The sequence below is a fragment of the Schistocerca gregaria genome, chromosome 2, assembly GCF_023897955.1.
Source record: "Schistocerca gregaria isolate iqSchGreg1 chromosome 2, iqSchGreg1.2, whole genome shotgun sequence".
Taxonomy (NCBI): Eukaryota; Metazoa; Arthropoda; class Insecta; order Orthoptera; family Acrididae; genus Schistocerca; species Schistocerca gregaria.
Window position 1 is genome coordinate 958966785 of NC_064921.1, and position 24754 is coordinate 958991538.

Genomic DNA, 24754 nt, shown 5'->3' on the forward strand with positions numbered 1-24754 from the left:
AGTCTCAGAACAGGTTCCAAATACCAACTACAGATGCCACAGCTTCGACCAGAAGTGCTTACCAGACCAAAGTCCCGCACCCAAGTGCCTCGCATCTCTCCAGAAAAAAAAAAATCAGTTTTCCTGCAAAGTGCACGAACGACACTGCTTTCACTCCATATTGAGCCAATCACAGGGCTCTAAAGAAGTTAATCCTCCCCTCCCACATGACAGCACAAACTCATATCGAACCAGGGCAAGAGGTAAGAAACCTGTGTCTCTGGGAAAAAAAGAAACTGCCAATTAATGGCATTTTTTTAAGTTTTCGCAGAGGGGGAAGATGATTTTTTCTGAGGTCGTGTCTGTTCCCACGGCAACAAGTGAACAGATACAGTCTCAACGATCTTTATCTAAATCGCCTGTGCCTTGGAACTTGTTAGTACTAGCAATCAGGTGTAATATAGATTCTAAATCGCCTGTGCCTTGGAACTTGTTAGTACTAGCAATCAGGTGTAATAAAGATTCTATCTCCAAACGTTCCTCAGACACTGGATTTTTCTTATATAACCGAGGTGGCCAAGGGGAGGGGTTAACTGGCGTATTTGCATTATCAGCGAACACGAGAACAGTTGGATTTTTATTAAGTATAGCTCTGCACACAATGCCCAGTTTATGACTCCACTGTGTAGATCCATTCCTTCCGACTAATGCCCCAGTCCAGGCTTGTGCTGGAGCCATGGCAGGTAGTGCAGTATTGTTCTACTGGAGACCTGTCTTAACAAGGGGCTGCCCTGTCTGCCCTGTACGTCTGTGGACCTGTCCGGCAAGATTTACTAAAGGCGCGTGTCCAATAGCAAGTAAACTTCTGCAAGTCGCTTGCCGAAGCTACTTCTGCAAGTTCTTTGCATGTGGAAACACCTGCAGCAAGTTGACTTCCGCAAGTTTCATCAACTTGGAGCAGTAGCTTCCGCAAGCTAGAGTAAACGGTCCTCCATAGCATGCTGCAATTACTTGCTGAACTTGCCAGTTGTGGCAAGTTTTTTCGCAACTTGCCGAAGTCTATACTGTACGAAATGTCAGTCTTGAAGTTCGTGTGGAATAGTGAAAAAACACAATGGCTTATTCAGCGAGTGGAGTGTTTTCCCGTGTTGTGGGACACACGACACATGGACTTTAAAAATCGGTTAAAAAAACAAGACGCATTTCAAATTATTGCTTCAAAATTCGGCACTACAGAACCAGAAATGTAGGAAAAAATCCACAATTTGTGTACGCAGTATAATCAAAAACCAAATAAATCGAAGAAAAAATAAGTGGACAAAGTTGAGACGACTTATATAAAAGTAAATGGGAATTCTTTGATTCTATGAAATTTATGTTTCGTTCCTACACACCAAAAGAAACCGAAGATAATATAGTAAGTGAAACAAATTTAATTTTCTGCATATAGCATTTATTATTTTTTTTTCAGATGTATGCATGTTTACACTCTCATGAGAAATCAACTGAAATTTAAAGGCGTCTGTATTGCCAGGCTACATCCCCTTCTGGTGAAACAAGGCAGTTTGTGAATTCATTTCTGACTTCCTTGGCCATCTGTGGCCAATTATGTATGTTTATTGCTTCCAGCAGTATATTCGTTTCTTCTACTTTATCGTCGTCTTGTCCCAAGTCAAGTAGGGTCGGCGTTGCTCTTCTGGATCCTTCTCCTCCATAGTACTCTATCCATTGCCTCGTCCTTCATCCATCCTTTCACCTTTAGATCTCCAGATATCTTATTCTTCCAACTCATCTTCGGTCTTCCTCTCCTTCTCGCTCCTTCAATCTTTATATCTTCAACTCTGTTTCCGATATACTCTTCCCCTTTTCTCTACAAGTGTCCGTACCACCGTAGTCTGCTCTCTTGTATATTTTTCCCCATGGGCCCCACTTTCACAGCTCCTCTAACAAATTCATTTCTAATCCTGTCCTTCGTTGTTACCCCACATATCCACCTCAGCATCCTCATTTCCGCCACTTCCATCTTCCTTTCCTGGGCTACTGTGATTGGCCACGTCTCTGCCCCGTATATCACAGCAGACCTTACCACCGACTTTTACACTTTCCCTTTCAACCCAGTGCTCACCTTCTTGTCACGCAACACTCGACTCATTTTCCTCCAGATGTTCCAACCGCAATTTATTCGGTGTTGTATCTCGATTTCCAGTTCACCGTCCCCCTGTATGTATGACCCCAAGTATTTAAATTCGCAGACCGATTTCAGCTCATCATCCTGTATCTTGCAAGACCTCATCTGCACATCCTTCAGTGCTAAATATTCTGACTTTGTCCTGCTAATTTTCATCCCTATTTCTTCTAGTGCCTTCCTCCAATCCTCCAGCTTTTCCTCAAGTCTGTCGATGCTCTGCTCACAATGAACCACATCATCCACAAGCATCATATTCCACGGCGCTTCCTTCTTCACATCTTTCACCATCACATCCATAATCAGGTCAAAGAGGTAGGGACTAAGCGCAGACCCTTAATGTAACCCTACTTTTACTGGAATCTCCTTTGTCATCCCCACACTACTTCTCACTTGTGTCATTTCTCCTCTGTACATTTCCTTCACTACCCTCACATACTTCTCTGGCATGCACTGCTCTCTCATGCTTCTCCATATTTCGTCCCTTGGGACTCTGTCATATGCTTTCTCCAAATCAATGAAAGCCATATGTAGATCGGCTTGTAGCTCCCAGTGCCTCTCCACTGTCCGCCTTAAAGCGTGTATTGCATCAGTCGTTCCTCTTCCAGGCATGAACCCAAACTGTTCTTCACACACCACAGTCTCCTTGCGTAATCTTGCTCCTATAACTCTTTCCCAAATTTTCATTGTGTGCGCCATCAGTTTAATACCTCTATAGTTACTGCAGTTCTGCACATCACCTTTCCCCTTAAATATTGGGATCAGTACACTAGTTCTGCACTCATCTGGCATCTCCTCCTGTCGCCAAATCTTCTTCATTAAATCCCAAAGGAGCTCAATTCCTTTTTTACCGATACACTTCCATACCTCAACGGGATCTGTCATGCCCACACTACTTCCCACCTGGGCCAACTGCCCCCCCCCCATTTTTTCATCTTTCCAACTGCCCATTCGACTTCACCTCTACTTATATCCATCGTTAATCCTTCGTTTGCCTCTCCTGCCTCACTTTTCACTCTTAAATTTTCTTCATTCACCAATTTCTCAAAATAATTCAAACACCTTTGGATTATTTTTCCACGTTCATGCAGAATTATTCCTGTTTCATCTTTCATTTGTTTTATTGCTGTTAGATCCTTAGAAGCTTTATCTCTTGATTTGCCTATCCGTATCAGTTGTCTCATATCCTGATTTTTCTGTAGTTGTTCGTATGCCTCACTTACTGATTCATCTTTAGTTTTAGCAACGGCTAGTTTTGCCTCCTTCTTTGCACTTTTGTATGCTTGCCCGTCCTCGGAATTTATGGACATATCCCACTTCCTCTTAGCGTCTCTTTATTTTTTCCTTCACAACCTTCTGCACCTCTTCATTCCACCACCATGTTTCCTTATCTTATTGCACCCCTCTCCCAGACGTTAACCCAAACACTTCCTCCCCGGTCTTCCTTATAACAGCACTATCTATTTATTTTCCACCACTCCTGCACACTCTCTGCCAATTTTACCTTTCCCAGTGCTTTTTCACTAAACTCCTCTCCCAAATCTTTATCCTTTAATCTCCACCACTTAATTTTTCTTTCACATTGATTTATGTGCCTCTGCCTTTCACATTGATTTATGTGCCTCTGTCTTTTACATACTTTCATCTCACAATCCGCTACAATCAACTTATGTTGTGTTGCTATTCCTTCACTGTATATGACCTTAATATTTCGCACCTGCCTACTAGTTTTCCTTTTACATAATATGTAATCAATTTGGCTTTTATTTTCGCCACTCTTGTATGTTATTAGATTTTCTCTTTTTCTTTCGAAGTAGGTATTAGTGCTCACTAGATCAAAAGCCACTGTAAACTCCATTGTCTTTTTTCCTTCTTCATTTCTCTCGCCATACCCCCGTCCTTCATACCACCTCTCTTCCCCACCTATCCTTCCGCGAAAATAACCATTTACATGCCCTCCGACTATCACTCTTTCAATCTCTGGTATTCCGACCATCACTCCATCCAAATCTCTCCAAAAATTTTCATTTTCATCCTCCGAACATCCCGCTTGGGGTGCATGGGCTGTCAGCACTGTTACCATTTCTCCACCGAACATCATCTTAACATACATGATCCTATCATTTACCCTGCTGACTTCACATACCTCTTCTTGAAGCTCTGTGCAAAATCACTCCAACTCCATTTCTTGATGCCGGGCTTGCACTACTATAAAGTAGCTCATAGCCTTCATTTCAGAGCTTTGCCTTATTGCCCTTCCACCTTGTCTCTTGCGCACACAAGGCTTTATCTTCCTCCTCTGCATCATGTATACTATCTGTCTTCCCTTTCCCGTAATCGTTCCCACGTTTAGAGTTCCCACTCTGATCTTTAACAACTTTGGATCCTTCGCAAAACGCCTCCCCCGGAGAACCGAGTGCGAGGCTATTACTCCGGAACATTTATCTTGAGAAGCATCCATCATTTCTCTTGTTTTGTCAATGGTTTTACAGCCGGATGCCCTTCCTGCCGCCAACCCCATTCCCTTGTTAGAGGGATGGAGGCTTGGTAGGTTTGGTCCGCCGTGGATTTTTATTTACCTAGTACCCACCATACCTGGTGAGCTTTCTCCTATCTGGGGAGGCGCCCGATGGGAGACTAGCAACTCCACAGGGACTCTAAAACGTGTGCATGTAAGCCCAAACAAGTTTTCAAACACATTTATTGCTCTAGAGAGCCGATAGTTAAACACACGATTTTGCACTGGTTGGCCTCTGAAACGGTAGGTCTTCATAATATAATTTTTTAGAGAAAATGCATCATCAACAACAAAGATTTAAGGAATCTGCACAGTTTTACCTGGTAAATTTCGAGTAACTGGTACATTCAAAGAATTACAATCAAGACAATCTGACAGTTTACAGTTATGAAAAACTCCACCATCAGATATTCTAGCTTTACTGCCCACATTGAAGAATATAACTCTGTAGTTAGGTCCAATCAGTGCCAATAGCACAATACTGTGGTTCCCCTTATAATTAAAGTACACACTACCTTTTTTCTTGGGAGCCTGTATGACTATATGTTTTCCATCCATAGCGCCAATACAGTCTGGAGAATCCCATCTATTCTCAAAACCAGTAGCGCTTTGTAACCATTCTTCTTCTGTTGAAGGTACCTAAAATTATAGAAAACAAAATTATATCTGAAATTTATCCCTGTGAAGATAAATATCACATTACAATGTTTATTTTAAGGATGAGAAAACGCCAGGGACGATAATGAGTGTGAGTCAGATACAGTCCAGGAAAAGGCACAGGAAAGAAGAATTTTGAAAAGAAAAAAAAAATACCTAGGAAAATTCAGACACTATTCTAAACAAGTCAGTAGAAGTGATGCACAAACATGTTGATGAACATCAGGTGTTTGGAGACTATGTGGCATCGGAATTAAGGTTATTACCACAAATGACAAGTAAAAAAAAATAAGGAGGATAATACAGAAGACAATACTGGAAGTATCTGAGGAAGATGAAACTATGACTAATTCTTGGATGACAGGTGAAAGCAGTTTCATCTGCTCACCATCAGAGAAAGTATCATTATTTCTGATACTGCCTAAGTTCATCATCCACAAGGTAACTGTTTCGTAAATTTTCTGCTTAAGCGACTTATTGGTGTGAGTTATAAAATATCAAAATACTAACCTTCTAATATCCTCTTTACAAACATCCACATAGAGCCACACAGCAGTCCATAACACCTCGAGAGATTACCAAGCTGTTACTCGGAAAAGGTACACCAAAGAGCGAAAACTATTGCATAAAAAATAAAAACAGGAATTCAGTGTAATAAATACAAAGGTATGACTGGTGACAATAAATATTTATTTGATATTTACGTGGTTTATTCTCTTTCTTGTGGCTAAAAATCGAAGATTAATTAAAAGACGATCTCTTAGTGATATAGCTTGCCGCATTTTTGTATCCTGTTACCGAATTTTGATTCTATAGTTGACAAGAGGTGTTCAAAACTTGCAAAAGACATTCTCAGAAAGTTTGTAATCTGAGCGAAGTCCTCTAATTTAAGTTCATTCAATAGTGTTTCTTGGAAACTTAAGCATGAACGACTCTCTATCCATTTATTTGCCCTAACACTTCTCTTTTTCTATTTTTTTATTTTTCGTCACGCTTTTTCTTTAACAATAACAGTACAACACTGGCGTCTGCCCTGCTTTGTGCACACGACATTGTAATCTACAACTTGCCTGTCTCACAACGCTAACTTGTAGTGGATACACTTCCGCAAGTACTTGCAGCAAGTTGGAGAAATTAACTTGCTGAAGCCACTTGCAGAAGTCAACTTGCGCGAGTTTTCGTACTAATGTAAACACTTCAGAATGTACTCGCAGATGTTACATGCGGAAGTTACTTGCTAGTGGACACGCGCCTTAAAGGATGGGCCGGCCGCCAATTGCTTTCAACTCCCAAGATGCCATTTCTACGAGCTAAGAATCACAAAAATACCTCATGCTTTTAGCGTCCTATCAGGTTCCATCCATGTCTGCTCAGGCCGTTAGCTTTCTAGAGTATCGCTTAAGGTGCATCAGGTTGTAACGAAATGTTTATTAATTTCCCGTATGTGAAACGTAGGTGAGAGAGTAACTTGTCATCTCTCAACTTTCAATACGTGTCATTTCTGTTCGTTTCATTGCTACTGTGTAGTTGTTTCAATAGCTTCCTGTACTATACTGTGGCAGTTATTTCCAATGTAATATCCGCATTTCACCGAACGATGGTACTTGACAGTGACATATGATGCAAAACTTACTTTCGTCCTTACGTTTGGCACATCAGTGTCTTTGGGGTGGCCTTTCTCAGCTGCCTCACTAATAGCTGTTAGATTGCACCGACTTTTATGTGCTTACTTAAAACAGTGAATGTGTCAATTCTGTTTGCATTATTCACATTAAAAAATAATTTGTGAACTGGCTCACCAGTCATGTCGGGAAATTTCATTCGAAGCTATATGTCTTTCGCTATGGAATATTGAAATGAGTCGGTAAATACGCTCTTTAAATAAATTAGAAGCAAAGTTTTGTGTATAAAATGTTATTAACAAATTAGTAACACATAGTTACTATAGATGAGTTTCACTTTAAATACTGTTCCACAAACCGTGAAAAACACAAAATAAAATCAACTGCCAAGTTATGCCCGATGTGCTTGCGGTCACCAACAGATGTCATTACAGGTAATAGCGTAAAAGTACAATCTATGCACCAGACTAGGTGCTTGACACAACAGAGCCTTACTTCAGTGAATTAGTTTCTACGTCGATGATGCTTCTCACTTTAAAAATGCATCAGCAAAACAAAAAAGTGTAACGTTTACTTGGTATTGGAGTAGGAAACATGATTGCAAACTATAAGTAAGTACTCCAATCCGTAAATACATAAAACACATCTTTGGTTATGCAGTTGAGTATGAGGGCTACTATAAACTATACTCTCCATAAATAGTTAAAAACCAACATTTGTTTATACAATATAATTAACGAATTAGCAATATGTAGTTGTTAAAAATTTGTTTTACTACAGACACTATTCCACAAAACTTCAAGAACGCAAAGAAAAATCAGCTACCGTTTTAAGGTCCTGTTGCTCTCCTTCGCCAGTTAATGGCAGCATTCAGAGTCCGGTATATGGGCCACACTTGGTGTAATACACAATAGAGCCTTAAATGAATTACTTTACACATTTATGATACTTGACAAATGTGACAATATTCTAAAATGTCTGCAAAATACATAGACATGCAAAAAAAACTGCGATGTTCATATCAAGTATCACAATGTTTCTTCCACAAACAGGTATATCGATCAAATTGGTCTCTATAAAACATGATTGTGAATTCGGAAGCATGTATGAAGGGGGGGGGGGGGGGGGGCGCAGATAATGTCTCACTGGAGAAATATAATCTACGACAATTATTTCAAATGAGTCAAACCTAGTTGAGGTCAAGTGCAAAACACTGAACCAATATGTGAGGTTTAAATTATTTAATTCAACTCATCTAAGATTCTTGTCGAATACCACACCATTCTAGAAAATCCGCGAAAATGCGTTAACACAGCAAGAAAGTGTGATTTTTACGTTACAACAGTATACAAATGTGTAAAGTGTGCTCAGTTTGATTCTGTGTACTGATGTTACCAATTTATAAGGGAAGCGAAAATAATGCATTGCTAGAAAAAATAAAATTGATGTCAAGTATCGCAAATGATCGAGTTAACAGCTGCAACCGGAACTACGGCTCTCTAAAACATTTATTGTATAATCTGTAAGTTTCACACACTTTACAAGCACAATGAAGCTTCAGATGATATATTCTAACATCCACATTCCCTGTAGTAATTATTAAGATTCATGCAGCTTGCGTATTGGCACTACCAACAAAAAAATTTTGGTTGAGCCACACTTACAAGCTCTGCGTATTTTCAAACTAAATGGCTCCACTTCTAAATTCTCTGAATTGACTATTGAAACACGCGCAGTTTGAAAGTTTATCGTAAAATGCAAGACCACTAAGAAAATTGGAGCAAAATAAAATTGCGTTATTGGTATATGTAGAATTTCTCACACTGTGCAAGCACAGTTGATCTTTAAATATTTCCACATCTAAATTATCTGTATTACTTATTAAGATACATGAAACTCCCTTATTGGCAGTACTTAAAGAAATTGTATGTTAGTAAATGGCAGTAGTTCGAGTAAGTACCACAGCTTAAAATGCGTGATGCCTTTAATTACTACGGTAGCAGAATACTGTGAAATGATCTTTCTCGAAACCCAAAGAAATTCTGGTCGTATGTGAAGGCTGTTAGTGGCAACAATGTTGGTGTCCAGCCCCTAGTGAATAAGACAGGAGCTATAATTGAGGGCAGCAAAGCAGAAGCTGAAACGCTTAACTCAGTTTCCAGGTGTTCCTTTTCCACAATTTAATTCTCGTACCATTGAAAAGATGAATGAAATAAGTATTAGTGTCAATGGTGTTGTGAAACAGCTGAAATCACTGAAATTGAAAATAGCTCCAGTGCTCGATGGCATCCACGTCAGGTTTTATATCGAATTCGCAGCTGAGTTGCCCCTCTTCTAACTATAATCTGTCGTAGATTTCTAGAACAGAACACCGAGCCCAGTTCTTGGAGAAAAGGATAAATCACACCCGTCTTTATTTTACGAGCTTCTGAGCTATATTACAACAATGTGCTTGCTTAGGGTATGTTATCGAACGACTAGCAGGCTCATAGTCACGGACCACGCTTTGTTTCGGCTATGAGTCTGATTTGAGATCGGATGTAGCACGCTGAAACGCCGTTTGTTTTCAAATCCACATAATGGAACACATGTTTGTATCTCTGTGCTGAGGATACCACGTGAATCATGCAATATTAATCTAACTGTTCTGTGTAGAATCCTTGTGCCTTTTGAGACCTAATAATATTCCCGAAATTAAAAGTAAATCTTGTGTCTTTCTTGTTACTTCGTTACTTTCATCAATTTAAATGAAAAGTGATTACAGAACGGAGTAACCATAAGTCTTGCTCTAACGTTTTATGCAGAGGTAATTACAAGTATACTCGTCTCCTTTAATTCGGTTGATGGTTCAATTGAAGCCACTTTTGCTCCGAGCAATTAATTCATACAACAAGTCTTTCATAGTATTAGTAAATCATTTTCAGATTTAGGAAGGTGAGTTTGCTTCCAGAGTTTCTATGTAGCTCGCGTTTTGTCGCTTCATTATTATGTTCCGTGATAGCGCTATATTCCTGGGTCACCGTACTGAATAGTAGTCCATTTCAGATTACTAGAGAATTTCCGTTGCGTTATGCAAGAGTGTCAGTGATCAATTATTCCTGAGGATAGTCAGATAGCGTAACATTATTTCTTTGGGTTTTGTTCATATGTAAAGAGAGCATCTTTAATCAAGGCAGTCTCCATGGAACTTTGATGTTCACTGCAACTAGCGAAGTCGCATCTAATTTAAGAGACACAAACAAAGTGTACCGGTATGTCCCCAAACCACATACAAATTTGATCCTGTATTCTTCTTAGTGATCTTCACATACACAATAAGCGAAGCTTCTTTATTTGCTATCCTGCCTGATACTGCAATTTAACGGTCAGAAATGTAATATATGTTGTCAGGAGAGTCTTTGCTCACATCTGTGTACAATTGATTCCTTTCATCTGAATTTTATTGCTCTAGACTATGATTGATACTTTTTAATATTTCTGTCTGTAAGTGACTTTGGTCTGTTACACCCTTTTGCCGTTCTAGGAAAACTTTCTGTTGCCTGATTGTGGCTCTTTATATTATATCACGTTTTGAAACGATAATTTATTATGTTTCAGCCTTGACTGTCCGCTACCTGACCAGGCGATATATAGGCGAATATCGGTCTGATACTGGTAAGTGACTAATACTTCACGTAAATAACATTCAGATTGTTTTATTCTTTTTCGAGGTAGATCACATACTCATTTCAAGCTGTATATTTAGCTATTATAAGGAAAATAATTTAACAAGGAAGTTAATACATTCCTGCGCACATACTTGAAAAAATACTCTTTGTTTTCCGTTGTAACTGAGCACCATTTCAGTAAATACAGAGTTATTAATTGGAAACATAACAGACGGATTACACAGGTATTACAGTAGTATAGAGCTTTTAGGTCAATATTTTCGTTGAAAATTTTAGGTTTGTACTTCCCGCACTCTCCCTACTACTTTGTTTTTTAAAAATGAATGCATCTGCTGCTTTCAGGAGATTCAAGACTGTGGTGCCGAAATGTTGTTCGATTTCACTGATTTACCTTTGTTTTACTGGGGTATGTGTCGTTCATGTATGTGAGAAGATGTTTCATTGTTTTTTTTTTTTTTTAATATTACCAAAACCACGAAATCTTCGACTGAAGAATATACACAGTGATGCCATATGAACAAGAGGTCACAAGCCGTTTCTGAATTTACACTGTATGTGACAAAGATAATCTTTCCCAATACGATTCGAGGTGTACTGGTATCTTGTTGTTTATGGACATATGTAAGAGGATGTCGCTACATAAACCAAATCTATCCATGCTAGCAATAATTATAAGTTATTTCTGGAAATATTTTAATGTATAGTTTCGTTCAAATTCTGTGATTCCTCCTTAATCTTTCTCGAGGAGACCAAGAGGGGATTGAGAGTTGGAACAATAACAACAGCAGTTCGAGGAATTCCGCTATACAAAGGAGAGAAAGTCCGGTTTTTAGTCTCCCGCTGTTAAGAGACCAACGTTACCGGAGGCAGTTCGTGGAATACTGGCGTAAATAACAACTCAACCGTTCGTCCTTCAAGCCTCATTCAGTTGTGGGATTACGTCTGCCTTGTTAGAGGCGGTAGGTACAGAAATCAGGATGGCGATACACTGAACGAAGCATCTACTCTTAACGAAGCTGGGGCGGCCCTAGGCAGGGATTTTATCCGCTTTATTTCACTTCCTTTCACTGTAGATAATGAGAACCCTTCTTCTTAGCTTATGGGTAATGTCGTACCTTATTTGTCACTTCTACTGTTTGGAAGATGCAGTCAAACAATAGTCTAAACAGTCGAAGTAAGAAGCAACGGCTACAGGAAAACACAGACGCTTCAGTGTGTTTATTATAATCGATTATGCTGTAAATAAATTCTGGACCTGAATAACGTAGACTTTCATTTTTCACAACTTACTTGTCATTTGTTCGCAGTAAAGATTTATTTTTATATCACAGGCTGACAGCTTTCTTAATTAGCCGTAATAGTAACTTAATCCTTGAAGCACATTCGTCATAGTAAATATTCAGATATTCACTGAATTGGTTCTTCGAGATTTTACGCGTATCTTGGATTGCTACCGCACCAAAGCTGTGAATGCTTTAGTGAAAGAATTTGTTAGTCAAATATGGTTTCATAGACACTTCAGTGACAATTTTTGCAGCGTTCACATTAGCTGTTCGACTTTAGCTTTGAGCAGAAAAAAATCTATCTTTACATCTATCTTGTTTTTCACTAAAGAAAATGTTCTTTCGATTAATACTGACTTGGGAAAATTAAATTTACGTTTCAGTAAATATTCTATTAGTATCTGTAAAACTGTTATTGTTGAACGCAGCTTCAACGAGAAAGAACTATAAAGCAATAGATCCCTTGAGTATTGTCCTCGAAAGAACCTCAGAATTTCCTTACTGTTCTGGTTCTACGGATACACCAGAAGTTAGCAGGAAAAATATTTAAAAAATACAGACTGGTTAACAGGTAGGAGGCGAAAAGGAAAAATTTTAGTTCAGTTTGACATTTTTTGTCACCGAGGCAGAGTCAGTGCCTCCTAATCGGACAAAGTTTTCAAGCTGCTCAAGAACCGCAGCCTTATTCTTGAAGTGACAGACAATGTATTCGATGCTATGAGTTCGATATATCTAACATTTTACAGAGTCTGTACATTGAGCAAGCAGTAAGGGAAAATGAAGCTCAAATCTAGAAAGAAAATAGAAGCTCGAGCAGTGAATATATATACACTCCTGGAAATTGAAATAAGAACACCGTGAATTCATTGTCCCAGGAAGGGGAAACTTTGTTGACACATCCTGGGGTCAGATACATCACATGATCACACTGACAGAACCACAGGCACATAGACACAGGCAACAGAGCATGCACAATGTCGGCACTAGTACAGTGTATATCCACCTTTCGCAGCAATGCAGGCCGCTATTCTCCCATGGAGACGATCGTAGAGATGCTGGATGTAGTCCTGTGGAACGGCTAGCCATGCCATTTCCACCTGGCGCCTCAGTTGGACCAGCATTCGTGCTGGACGTGCAGACCGCGTGAGACGACGCTTCATCCAGTCCCAAACATGCTCAATGGGGGACAGATCCGGAGATCTTGCTGGCCAGGGTAGTTGACTTACACCTTCTAGAGCATGTTGGGTGGCACGGGATACATGCGGACGTGCATTGTCCTGTTGGAACAGCAAGTTCCCTTGCCGGTTTAGGAATGGTAGAACGATGGGTTCGATGACGGTTTGGATGTACCGTGCACTATTCAGTGTCCCCTCGACGATCACCAGAGGTGTACGGCCAGTGTAGGAGATCGCTCCCCATACCATGATGCCTGGTGTTGGCCCTGTGTGCCTCGGTCGTATGCAGTCCTGATTGTGGCGCTCACCTGCACGGCGCCAAACACGCTTACGACCATCATTGGTACCAAGGCAGAAGCGACTCTCATCGCTGAAGACGACACGTCTCCATTCGTCCCTCCATTCACGCCTGTCGAGACACCACTGGAGGCGGGCTGCACGTTGTTTGGGCGTGAGCGGAAGAGGGCCTAACGGAGTGCGGGACCGTAGCCCAGCTTCATGGAGACGGTTGCGAATGGTCCTCGCCGATACCCCAGGAGCAACAGTGTCCCTAATTTGCTGGGAAATGGCCGTGCGGTCCCCTACGGCACTGCGTAGGATCCTACAGTCTTGGCGTGCATCCGTGCGTCGCTGCGGTCCGGTCCCAGGTCGACGTTCACGTGCACCTTCCGCCGACCACTGGCGACAACATCGATGTACTGTGGAGACCTCACGCCCCACGTGTTGAGCAATTCGGCGGTACGTCCACCCGGCCTCCCGCAGGCCCTCTATACGCCCTCGCTCAAAGTCCGTCAACTGCGCATACGGTTCACGTCCACGCTGTCGCGGCATGCTACCAGTGTTAAAGACTGCGATGGAGCTCCGTGTGCCACGGCAAACTGGCTGACACTGACGGCGGCGGTGCACAAATGCTGCGCAGCTAGCGCCATTCGACGGCCAACACCGCGGTTCCTGGTGTGTCCGCTGTGCAGTGTGTGTGATCATTGCTTGTACAGCCCTCTCGCAGTGTCCGGAGCAAGTATGGTGGGTCTGACACACCGGTGTCAATGTGTTATTTTTTCCATTTCCAGGATTTGTCGGTCATTGTGTACTGTCACAGACGACAAAGAACTTCGACGATTAGTTAAACAGAATGGTCAATATCTTTCAAAGCCAAAAAACAAAAGTAAAATAAATATTATGGAAATTATTCGAATGAAAAATGAAAATAAGCGACGTTGACACTATTAGTTTAGCAAACGCGCCACTAAAAGTAGCCGATACGTTTTGCTATTTAGGCAGCAAAATAACTGCCTATGGCCGAAGCAGGGACGAAATAAAAAACAAAATTTCTGAAAATGGGTATTTGTGAAACTCGAATTGATGTGTCTGGAACTGTTCTCTGAAGGTATCTGTAGCCTTGTAGCAGTGCAGCGTTGATGATGAACTACACAGAAAAGAAAAGAATACAAACATTTTCGACAGTGTGCTATAGAAAAGTACTGAAGATGACGGGGCTGTATTGGTTAACTAAAGAAGAGTTATTGTACCTAATTGGAGAGAAAACAAATTTATGGCGCAACAAAGCGATAATAGGACAAGTGGTAATGAGGGGAAGAGTGTGTGTGCGGATATTGGATAAAAATTGAAAAGAGTGACCTGTGCTTTAAAATATTAAGCCAGTTTAAATGAATGCAGGTTGCAATAAATATGTAGAGGCTTCTGAAGGATGAAGTAACAAGGAGAGCTGATTCAAACCAGCCTTCGGACTGAAGTCCTTGGTTTAGGTCCGCCGAATTGTGCACAGTTCTATTAGCTCAGGAATTTCGAAGATTTAAAGTGGCACCGCCAGAAATCAAAATGCTCCTGTCGTAGAACAAAAAAAAAAAAAGGGACGAATATGTCCTGGCCTCATTTAAGAATGTAAATACTGGGAACTTGCTTTTCAACTGATCTGGCAGCTCCAACTATGTTTACATTAAAACATCTTGAAAAAAATTGGAAATTTGTGGTAAGGTCTTATGGGACCAAACTGCTGAGGTCATCGCTCCCTAAGCTTACCTACTACTTAATCTAATTCAAACTAACTTACGCTAAGGACAACAAACACACCCATGCCCGAGAGAGGACTCGAACCTCCGATGGGTGGAGCTGCGCGGACCGTGAGAAGGTGCCCTGACCTCGCGGCTACCCAGCGCGCCAAAACATCTTGACATATTCGCATTTCCCCGAAGCATATTTTATCCCCCAGAAAAACTGTTTCCCGGCTGCGTTTATGCTCTTCAGTAATATGATACTATAGGCCAATATTGTTTACTATGTGTTGTGAAGCTGTTGGGGAAGTAGGCTTAATTCATACGAAAGCAAGAAAATTTAAATGTCTTTGAAAATAAATCGAAAGTTAGTTTCCTTCTTTACACCACCAACTTTGGCTGGGACGTATTCGCTTCTTTATGCACTACGATAGGAGCATTTTCCATTCTAGTAGCTAACATAGTTCATGCACGACTTTAAATCTTCGAAATATGATAGGAGCTTTGGAACCATGTTGCATATATTGTGACAATGGATAAGTCCTTCACTGAAAAACAGGACAACCATGAATTAGATGCATTTTTCTACCTTTCTGCAAATTATGAACGGATTCGCACAAGTTTGAAACGTATAAGCGGCGCACGTAAGTAAATTCACCAAAAACGTGTTGTTCGCACGTAAAAACCGAATAAACCTAGATTTTTGCTCGAGAGTTTCTAATTTTACCGTAAAAATGCACTTTCTATTCATCTGATTCATTTTAACTGTTTTCCGCGCATTCTAATCACGTGGGAACGAATTTTACGCGTTACGTTCAGCTCGACTACAAACGATCGTATCTCATTAAGGATAAAGATTGTTGGGAAAAAAACTTTGTTTTGACTTCATCCATTTGTCTGCCTTAGCGCAAAGTTTGAGCCGACTGGTACTTTTTAAAATATAGAAGTGGCACGCTTCAAAGAGCTCCCAGGAAAACTTGTTTTTTTGCTCTTAAAATCCAGACGAAGCAACGTTCTTTTCAAACAGTTAAAACTTATCTTAGATCAAGGTCCGATACATCGGTGGACCAAAAGTTTAAGATCAAGATCCAACACAGACGTGGACCAGATTTTAACCATCAGTCCCGCTCCAGTACGAAATTATTTAAGGCTGACTGTCTTTCCAAGTAAAATCCGAACGAGGGTGATTGTTTTTGCACTTAAAATCCGAACGGTGCACGTAAACATAGTGCTATTAGCTGAGTATTAATGTTAGTCCAATTAAAATCTTTTGGAAAAGAAATTAAATACGCCCAGTTTGTCTGAGCACCAGCTCCAGTTCTTCGTTCTAACCTTTCTTATTAGACTACACTCTAACATAGTGACAGTAAGTCAGATGTTCGAATGACTACACAAATGGCAGCTGGTCCAGACTAAACCAAAAACCCTTTACCGCAGGTTCTTAGCTGTGCCGGCCACTGTGGTTGAGCGGTTCTAGGCTCTTCAATCCGGAACTGCGAGGTTGCTACGGTCGCACATTCAAATCCTGCCTCGGGTATGGATGTCCTTAGGTTAGTTAGGTTTAAGTAGTTGTAAGTCTAGGGGACTGATGAACTCAGATGTTAAGTCCCATAGTGCATAAAACCATTTCAACCATTTTTGTTCCTTGCTCAGATAGGAACTAAACATTAAGATCTTGGCCCCCGCTCGCCCCCGAACCACACGGCCTTTTCATACGCATTTGTTCTCGCACTGTACAGATGCTTCGTAAGGTGAAGCAGTTGGACAGGCATGCTGACATGTGGAGACATTGGTACAGCGTCTACCATCTTGGCGTGGCTCGCAGCTCAGGACAGGGCACGCCGTTAGACACGGAAACCTACCGTGATTCTTGGGCAGGAAGGCAACCCTCTGCAATGCTGCCCTTGCGAGGACGAATAGCGTCAATATGCCCACCAAGGCAGGGGTTGTTGAGCGGCTGCACCGCCCTGATCTCGACCAGCTGCCCTTCAGATCAGAGGGCTGACTACGGCTTAAGTGATACCGATGTATCCCACCGGCTGGATGGCGCTAATTCCACAGCGGCGGACGTTGCTCCAGCAGGAGGGCAGCAGTTTGTGGATGACACTTCTCAAGGTGGCTGCTTGCATGACCACGCGGCCTCGACGATAAGTATAGTCTTCTTTTCACACATAGTGTTGCCAGTTTGCAGCAGTACCACGCTCACCAGTGCGCATAGTTGGGAACGGAAACGTACGTTTGACAGGCACCGAAAGCGACAGCGCGGATACCCAGCTGATCCAGTTATGGTCGCCTGCTAGGCATCGCCTTCAGTGGCTTCGACTACGAGCGCCTTCTCACGTTGCGATATAGGGTGCCCATCATCAGCTACATGGCTCAGTCTCAGCCACAGTCTTCGACAGTCTTCAGTCTTAGTCTTCAACAGTTCGCTCGTGCATTAGTAGTGGGGGGCCTCACACTTCATGGTGCTCATTAGTTTACTTCTTGTGATCGCTGGACTTTACATTTGTCTTTTTCTTTCGTAAAGATTATATACTTCCGTTTACTGTATTTACGTGTTCGGTAATCATTTCTGCTCCTGAGCAGATTCTCCTCGATGACAGCTGCTGCACCACTATGTAGCCCACCACCCCTTTTCGTTGTGTATGAAGCAGAACACAAGTATTTACACTGGTTCAGTATTACCTGGTGTGCCGAAGCATTTCGTCCAACTACGTACACCAAAAATGGCCCATACCAACACAGCAGTCAACTGTACAAACGTTACTGAGTAGCTAGCCCCTACCTACCTCGACTTGCTAAAAGGAAATCGACTGGCGGTATTGCTCCATCTGACATGGTGTTTTGGTCCACTCTACGCTCACATACACTGATTAGCCAAAACAGTGAGACCACAGCCCACCACAACGGCGGATTCCCTCTGGTGGCGCTGGAGACACGTGACGCAGTAACAAAAGTATGTAAGCAGAGTAGACATGGACGTTGGATCACACTGTCGAAGTCATGGGTTGCCAATGCGGAAATGTATTGAGATAAATGACCTTCTAAAAGGGCAGATAATTTTTACGCAGAGCCTGTGAACGAGTATCTCGAAAACGGCGAAGCTGGTCGAATGTTGACGTGCTACCGCCTTGGGCATCTACAGAAAGTGGTACAAGGACAGTGAAACTACCACTAGGCGCTAAATGGTTGGACGTCCACGACTCTTCACAGAACGTAGGGTTCGGAGGTTTGTCTACTGCGTAAAGTAGGAGAGATGGTGATCTGTAACATCCCCGCCGAAAGAGCGCAATGCTAGTGAACGCACAAATGTTTCGGAGCACATCGTTCAAATGTTCAAATGTGTGTGAATTTCTAAGGGACGAAACTGCATACGTCATCGGCCCTAGACTTACACACTACTTAAACTAACTTATGCTAAGAAAAACACACACATGTATGCCCGTGGGAGGACTCGAACCTCCGCCGGGAGGGGCCGCGCAGTCAGTGACATGGTGGCTCTAACCGCGCGGTCACTCTGCGTGGCGCACATCGTTTACCTACAGTGTTGAAGATGGAGCTCCGCAGCAGACCACCTCTACGTGTTTACATGTTGATACAATGGTATCGCCAATTACGATAGCAGTGGGAACGGGACCACCAGGATTCGGCCGTCGGTCAGTGGAAACGTGTTGGCTCTTCGGTTGAATCATATTTTTGCTCCGTTACGACGATAATCATCTAAACAATGGCTTTCATTAGGTGAACAGTGGCTCGAAACGTCCAGCGCGCCATGGACGCATGCTGGTAGGAGCAATATTATGCTATGGGAGACATTCTCCTTCTCTTGCATGGTGCCTGTGGTAGTAATCTAACACATGCTGACCGCTGAAAACTACCTGCATCCCTTGATATTTGATGTCTCCTCCGACGGTGATGTTATCTTTCGGCATTAGAATTGTCCATGTGCCGGAGCCACAACCGTGCTACAGTGATTTGAGCAACATTATAGTGAACCCACATTGATGTCTCGACGATCAATTTCGTCAGATGTAAATACACTACTGGCCATTAAAATTGCTACACCACGAAGATGACGTGCTACAGACGCGAAATTTAACCGACAGGAAGAAGATGCGGTGATATGCAAATGATTAGCTTTACAGAGCATTTACACAAGGTTGGCGCCGGTGGCGACAGCTACAACGTGCTGTCATGAGGAAAGTTTCCAACCGATTTCTCATACACAAACAGGGCGGCGTTGCCTGGTGAAACGTTGTTGTGATGCCTCGTGTAAGGAGGAGAATTGCGTGCCATCACGTTTCCACTTTGATAAAGGTGAGATTGTAGCCTATCGCGATTGCGGTTTATTGTATCACGACATTGCTGCTCGCGTTGGTCGAGATCCAATGACTGTTAGAAGAATATGGAATCGGTGGGTTCAGGAGGGTAATGCGGAACGCCGTGCTGGATCCCAACGGCCTCGTATCACTAGCAGTCGAGATGACAGGCATCTTATCCGCATGGCTCTAACGGATCGTGCAGCCACGTCTCGATCCCCGAGTCAACAGATGGGGACGTTTGCAAGACAACAACCATCTGCACGAACAGTTCGACGACGTTTGCAGCAGCATGGACTATCAGCTCGGAGACCATGATTGCGGTTACCCTTGACGCTGCATTACAGACAGGAGCACCTGCGATAGTGTACTCAACGACGAACCTGGGTGCACGAATGGCGAAACGTCATTTTTTTCGGATGAATCCAGGTTCTGTTTACAGCGTCATGAACGTCACATCCGTGTTTGGCGACATCGCAGTGAACGCACATTGGAAGCGTGTATTCGTCATCGCCATACTGGCGTGATGGTATGGGGTGCCATTGGTTACACGTCTCGGTCACCTCTTGTACGCACTGAAGGCACTTTGAACAGCGGACGTTACATTTCAGATGTGTTACGACCCGTTGCTCTACCCTTCATTCGATCCCTGCGAAACCCTACATTTCAGCAGGATAATGCACGACCGCATGTTGCAGGTCCTGTACGGTCCTTTCTGGATACAGAAAATGTTCGACTGCTGCCCTGGATAGCACATTCTCCAGATCTCTCACCAACTGAAAACGTCTGGTCATTGGTGGCCAAGCAACTGGCTCGTCACAATGCACCAGTCACTACTCTTGATGAACTGTGGTATCGTGTTGAAGCTGCATGGGTAGCTGTACCTGTACACGCCATCCAAGCTCTGTTTGACTCAATGCCTAGGCGTATCAAGGCCGTTATTACGGCCAGAGGTGGTTGTTCTGGGTACTGATTTCTCAGGATTATGCACCCAAATTGCCTGAAAACGTAATCACATGTCAGTTCTTGTATAATGTATTTGTCTAATGTATACCCGTCTATCATCTGCATTTCTTCTTGGTGTAGCAATTGTGATGGTCAGTAGTATACTATGGAACCCATCTGGGTCCCTACCGAGCGCCATAACCGCCTACACAACTCAGCGGCTCGATGTTTGCGTAAATTACATGACTTGTTTGTAGACATATAATTCCACATACCTCCACAAATCTACTAACAAACTGTCGAATCCCTGAATGCAGTCTCGGTGATGCATTTTGTTCCAATGTTGGACAAACAAGCTATTAAGCAGGTAGTTGAAAAATGGTTCAAATGGCTCTGAACACTATGGGACTTAACATCTGAGGTCATCAGTCCCCTAGAACTTAGAAGTACTTAAACCTAAGGACATCACACACATCCATGCCCGAGGCAGGATTCGAACCTGCGACCGCAGCGGTCGCGCGGTTCCAGACTGAAGCGCCTAGAACCGCTCGGTCCCACCGGCCGACATTAAGCAGGTAGTCATAATGTTTTAGCCCATCAGTGTATGCCCGTAATCTTTTGTAACAGTCATCGCAGCGTTTCTGTTTCGCCCAATACCACCTAAAAATATATGCGGCGCTACAGCCGTGAGGACTGTAGCTGTGCGTCAAACATAACATTTTCACTGAATAAACGTAAGAGCTGTATAACGACGATGTGCTTAAATCACTAAATCAGTTCCTAAACCAGAACGTAATCATTACATGAGCCTCACAAATGTCTTGACGAAACTCTGCTCTTCGCATTATAACTAACTGACACAGTACATAAATCCATAGATCCAACAAGACTAACCTACAAAAAGTCTGTTCCTTCCATCTCTGAAACAAAGCAAACTTACATAAAATCAAAGTTAATTCTAAGGACTTTATAACTAAATACACATGTGTTATCTGTAAAGAGGTGTTGTGTTGAAGATTCATAAACTACCTTAACATCATAGAGCAGCAGAAATGAAGTAATATCATTCCCAAAAGCACAGGATGTGGTTGGAGGGCGAGCCGATGACACTCAGATTATCAGCCAGAATACTTCATTGCACCACCTGCACTATACTTGTCTGCGTGCGGCAAATCTGCTTTTGCCAAGCAAGTAGGCGGGACTTTTATTTATACCGTAAGACACCTACTGATAATGACCACGTTTTAGCTGGCATTACTCTTCGTGATATTCATCGAAAAAGACAGCAACAATTTCTGGAAGGTTGAAGTGCGTTCTCTGAGTCGTCAAAATCTGGTAATTAACTGACTGAACTCCAAATACACTTTCTTCGTATCACCTATAGCAGTAAATACGTCAAAATAGAAGGCCAGAGAAAAATTACGTGGTGCAAATGCTGAGCATCCCTAGTACTGACCAAAACCGTCGGAATTTTTACCGCAAAGGGACAGTGTCGATTCGTTAATGTGGAGTTTGTTGAACGGATGACGACTGACGCCAACTGACTGTTTTACCCACCGTCAACTTCAACTGATTGTGCTGTCTGAAGATGGCTTAAGCCTAGGCAGAAACCAGGCATTTTAGTAAAATAACTCCGCGATCTAGACTGTTTTTTTTAATGATTTTATATACACTCCTGGAAATTGAAATAAGAACACCGTGAATTCATTGTCCCAGGAAGGGGAAACTTTATTGACACATTCCTGGGGTCAGATACATCACATGATCACACTGACAGAACCACAGGCACATAGACACAGGCAACAGAGCATGCACAATGTCGGCACTAGTACAGTGTATATCCAGCTTTCGCAGCAATGCAGGCTGCTATTCTCCCATGGAGACGATCGTAGAGATGCTGGATGTAGTCCTGTGGAACGGCTTGCCATGCCATTTCCACCTGGCGCCTCAGTTGGACCAGCATTCGTGCTGGACGTGCAGACCGCGTGAGACGACGCTTCATCCAGTCCCAAACATGCTCAATGGGGAACAGATCCGGAGATCTTGCTGGCCAGGGTAGTTGACTTACACCTTCTAGAGCATGTTGGGTGGCACGGGATACATGCTGACGTGCATTGTCCTGTTGGAACAGCAAGTTCTCTTGCCGGTCTAGGAATGGTAGAACGATGGGTTCGATGACGGTTTGGATGTACCGTGCACTATTCAGTGTCCCCTCGACGATCACCAGAGGTGTACGGCCAGTGTAGGAGATCGCTCCCCACACCATGATGCCGGGTGTTGGCCCTGTGTGCCTCGGTCGTATGCAGTCCTGATTGTGCGCTCACCTGCACGGCGCCAAACACGCATACGACCATCATTGGCACCAAGGCAGAAGCGACTCTCATCGCTGAAGACGACACGTCACCATTCGTCCCTCCATTCACGCCTGTCGCGACACCACTGGAGGCGGGCTGCACGATGTTGGGGCGTGAGCGGAAGACGGCCTAACGGTGTGCGGGACCGTAGCCCAGCTTCATGGAGACGGTTGCGAATGGTCCTCGCCGATACCCCAGGAGCAACAGTGTCCCTAATTTGCTGGGAAGTGGCGGTGCGGTCCCCTACGGCACTGCGTAGGATCCTACGGTCTTGGCGTGCATCCGTGCGTCGCTGCGGTCCGGTCCCAGGTCGACGGGCGCGTGCACCTGCCGCCGACCACTAGCGACAACATCGATGTACTGTGGAGACCTCACGCCCCACATGTTGAGCAATTCTGCGGTACGTCCACCCGGCCTCCCGCATGCCCACTATACGCCCTCGCTCAAAGTCCGTCAACTGCACATATGGTTCATGTCCACGCTGTCGCGGCATGCTACCAGTGTTAAAGACTGCGATGGAGCTCCGTATGCCACGGCAAACTGGCTGACACTGACGGCGGCGGTGCACAAATGCTGCGCAGCTAGCGCCATTCGACGGCCAACACCGCGGTTCCTGGTGTGTCCGCTGTGCCGTGCGTGTGATCATTGCTAGTAGAGCCCTCTCGCAGTGTCCGGAGCAAGTATGGTGGGTCTGACACACCGGTGTCAATGTGTTCTTTTTTTCATTTCCAGGAGTGTAGATTACGAGATCGCTACTTCCAGAAAATGTTACCAAAAGTTTTGAATACTCAAAACAGTGCTGGGAATGTAGGTACAGAGAAGACCACCAAGCGATAGCAGGAGGAATTAAAGCTAAGTACAGCACGGTTGATGCTACCGTTTATAGGCAAAGATTTTTTGACAACCCCACCTGTGCTTGTGTTTCCAAAGTCATATAATTCAATTCATACAACCTCCAAGCAAGAGTTAAGCGTTATCTACATCTGAAATTGCGACAGTGCGGTTTATTTTTCGCCCAGAAGGAATGTCCACTCACCGTGCAGTGTTCTTCTCGTCTTCTGCAGCTCGAACACACGCCTTTCCTGCCATATCATTGTTGCTCGACGGAACAAGCTGTAACAGAAGCAGCCGCACTAATTGTATCTACAGGTCGCGTTAAAGATTTTAGTGTGCAGGTTAACTGAGCTATTGAGGGGTAGACAGTTTGTGAGTGATCACTTCACTACAGTGTTACTTGTTTGGTACAAGACCTGACATGTGATTACGTTTTCAGGCAATTTGGGTGCATAATCCTGAGAAATCAGTACTCAGAACAACCACTTGTGGCCGTATTAACGACCTTGATACGCCTAGGCATTCAGTCAAACAGAGCTTGGATGGCGTGTACAGGTACAGCTGCCCATGCAGCTTCAACACGATACCACAGTTCATCAAGAGTAGTGACTGGTGCATTGTGACGAGCCAGTTGCTGCGCCACCAATGACCAGACGTTTTCAGTTGGTGAGAGATCTGGAGAATGTGCTATCCAGGGCAGCAGTCGAACATTTTCTGTGCCAGGCCCTTGTTAATCTGAAACAGCTACATGTAGATCACAGTCACTCATTAGCTAGCTTATCGTATACAGGAAACCTGTTATAAGAAAGATTACAGAAACATTGTCTGTGACAGAATAGTCGCTCGAACATTTCACAGCTCGATCCCTTTGAACGTTTACTTCTCGGTCCCGACCTGCACAAAGCGCCACGCGGGTTTTGGCTATTGAAAGGTCACAGTGTCAACACAAAAAACCGAAATTTTGCTTTCACGTCTTTCACACACATTCGCGTTAACTTTTCGGCTTTCTGCAGTTAAGTTCAACTAATACATCCGCAAAATTATCACATCTATCACAGCTCCTAAAAACATGCATCCGAAAACGGTAAACCTAGAAAATACACGCGAATGTACTGTCGTGTGATTGACTGAGGGACATCATGGCCAATCCCATATCAGAATTAAACCACGCAATCCTGCGTCTTTTACATTTGACTCATCAAA

General features: G+C 43.2%; 1 protein-coding gene across 2 annotated transcripts in view; it reads left to right on the top strand.

Annotated features, from left to right (window-relative positions):
* The window catches only part of LOC126335436 (ras-related and estrogen-regulated growth inhibitor-like), a 282684-nt gene that overhangs the window by 45558 nt on the left and 212372 nt on the right, over nucleotides 1–24754 (top strand). For both annotated transcript variants that reach the window (XR_007564869.1, XM_049998718.1), the window contains exon 3: nucleotides 10559–10615. Coding sequence is in view for 1 of the 2 variants with exons in the window: in XM_049998718.1 (XP_049854675.1) it covers nucleotides 10559–10615 (57 nt within the window). In the remaining variant the exon portion in view is untranslated. The remainder of the gene's footprint in view (nucleotides 1–10558; nucleotides 10616–24754) is intronic.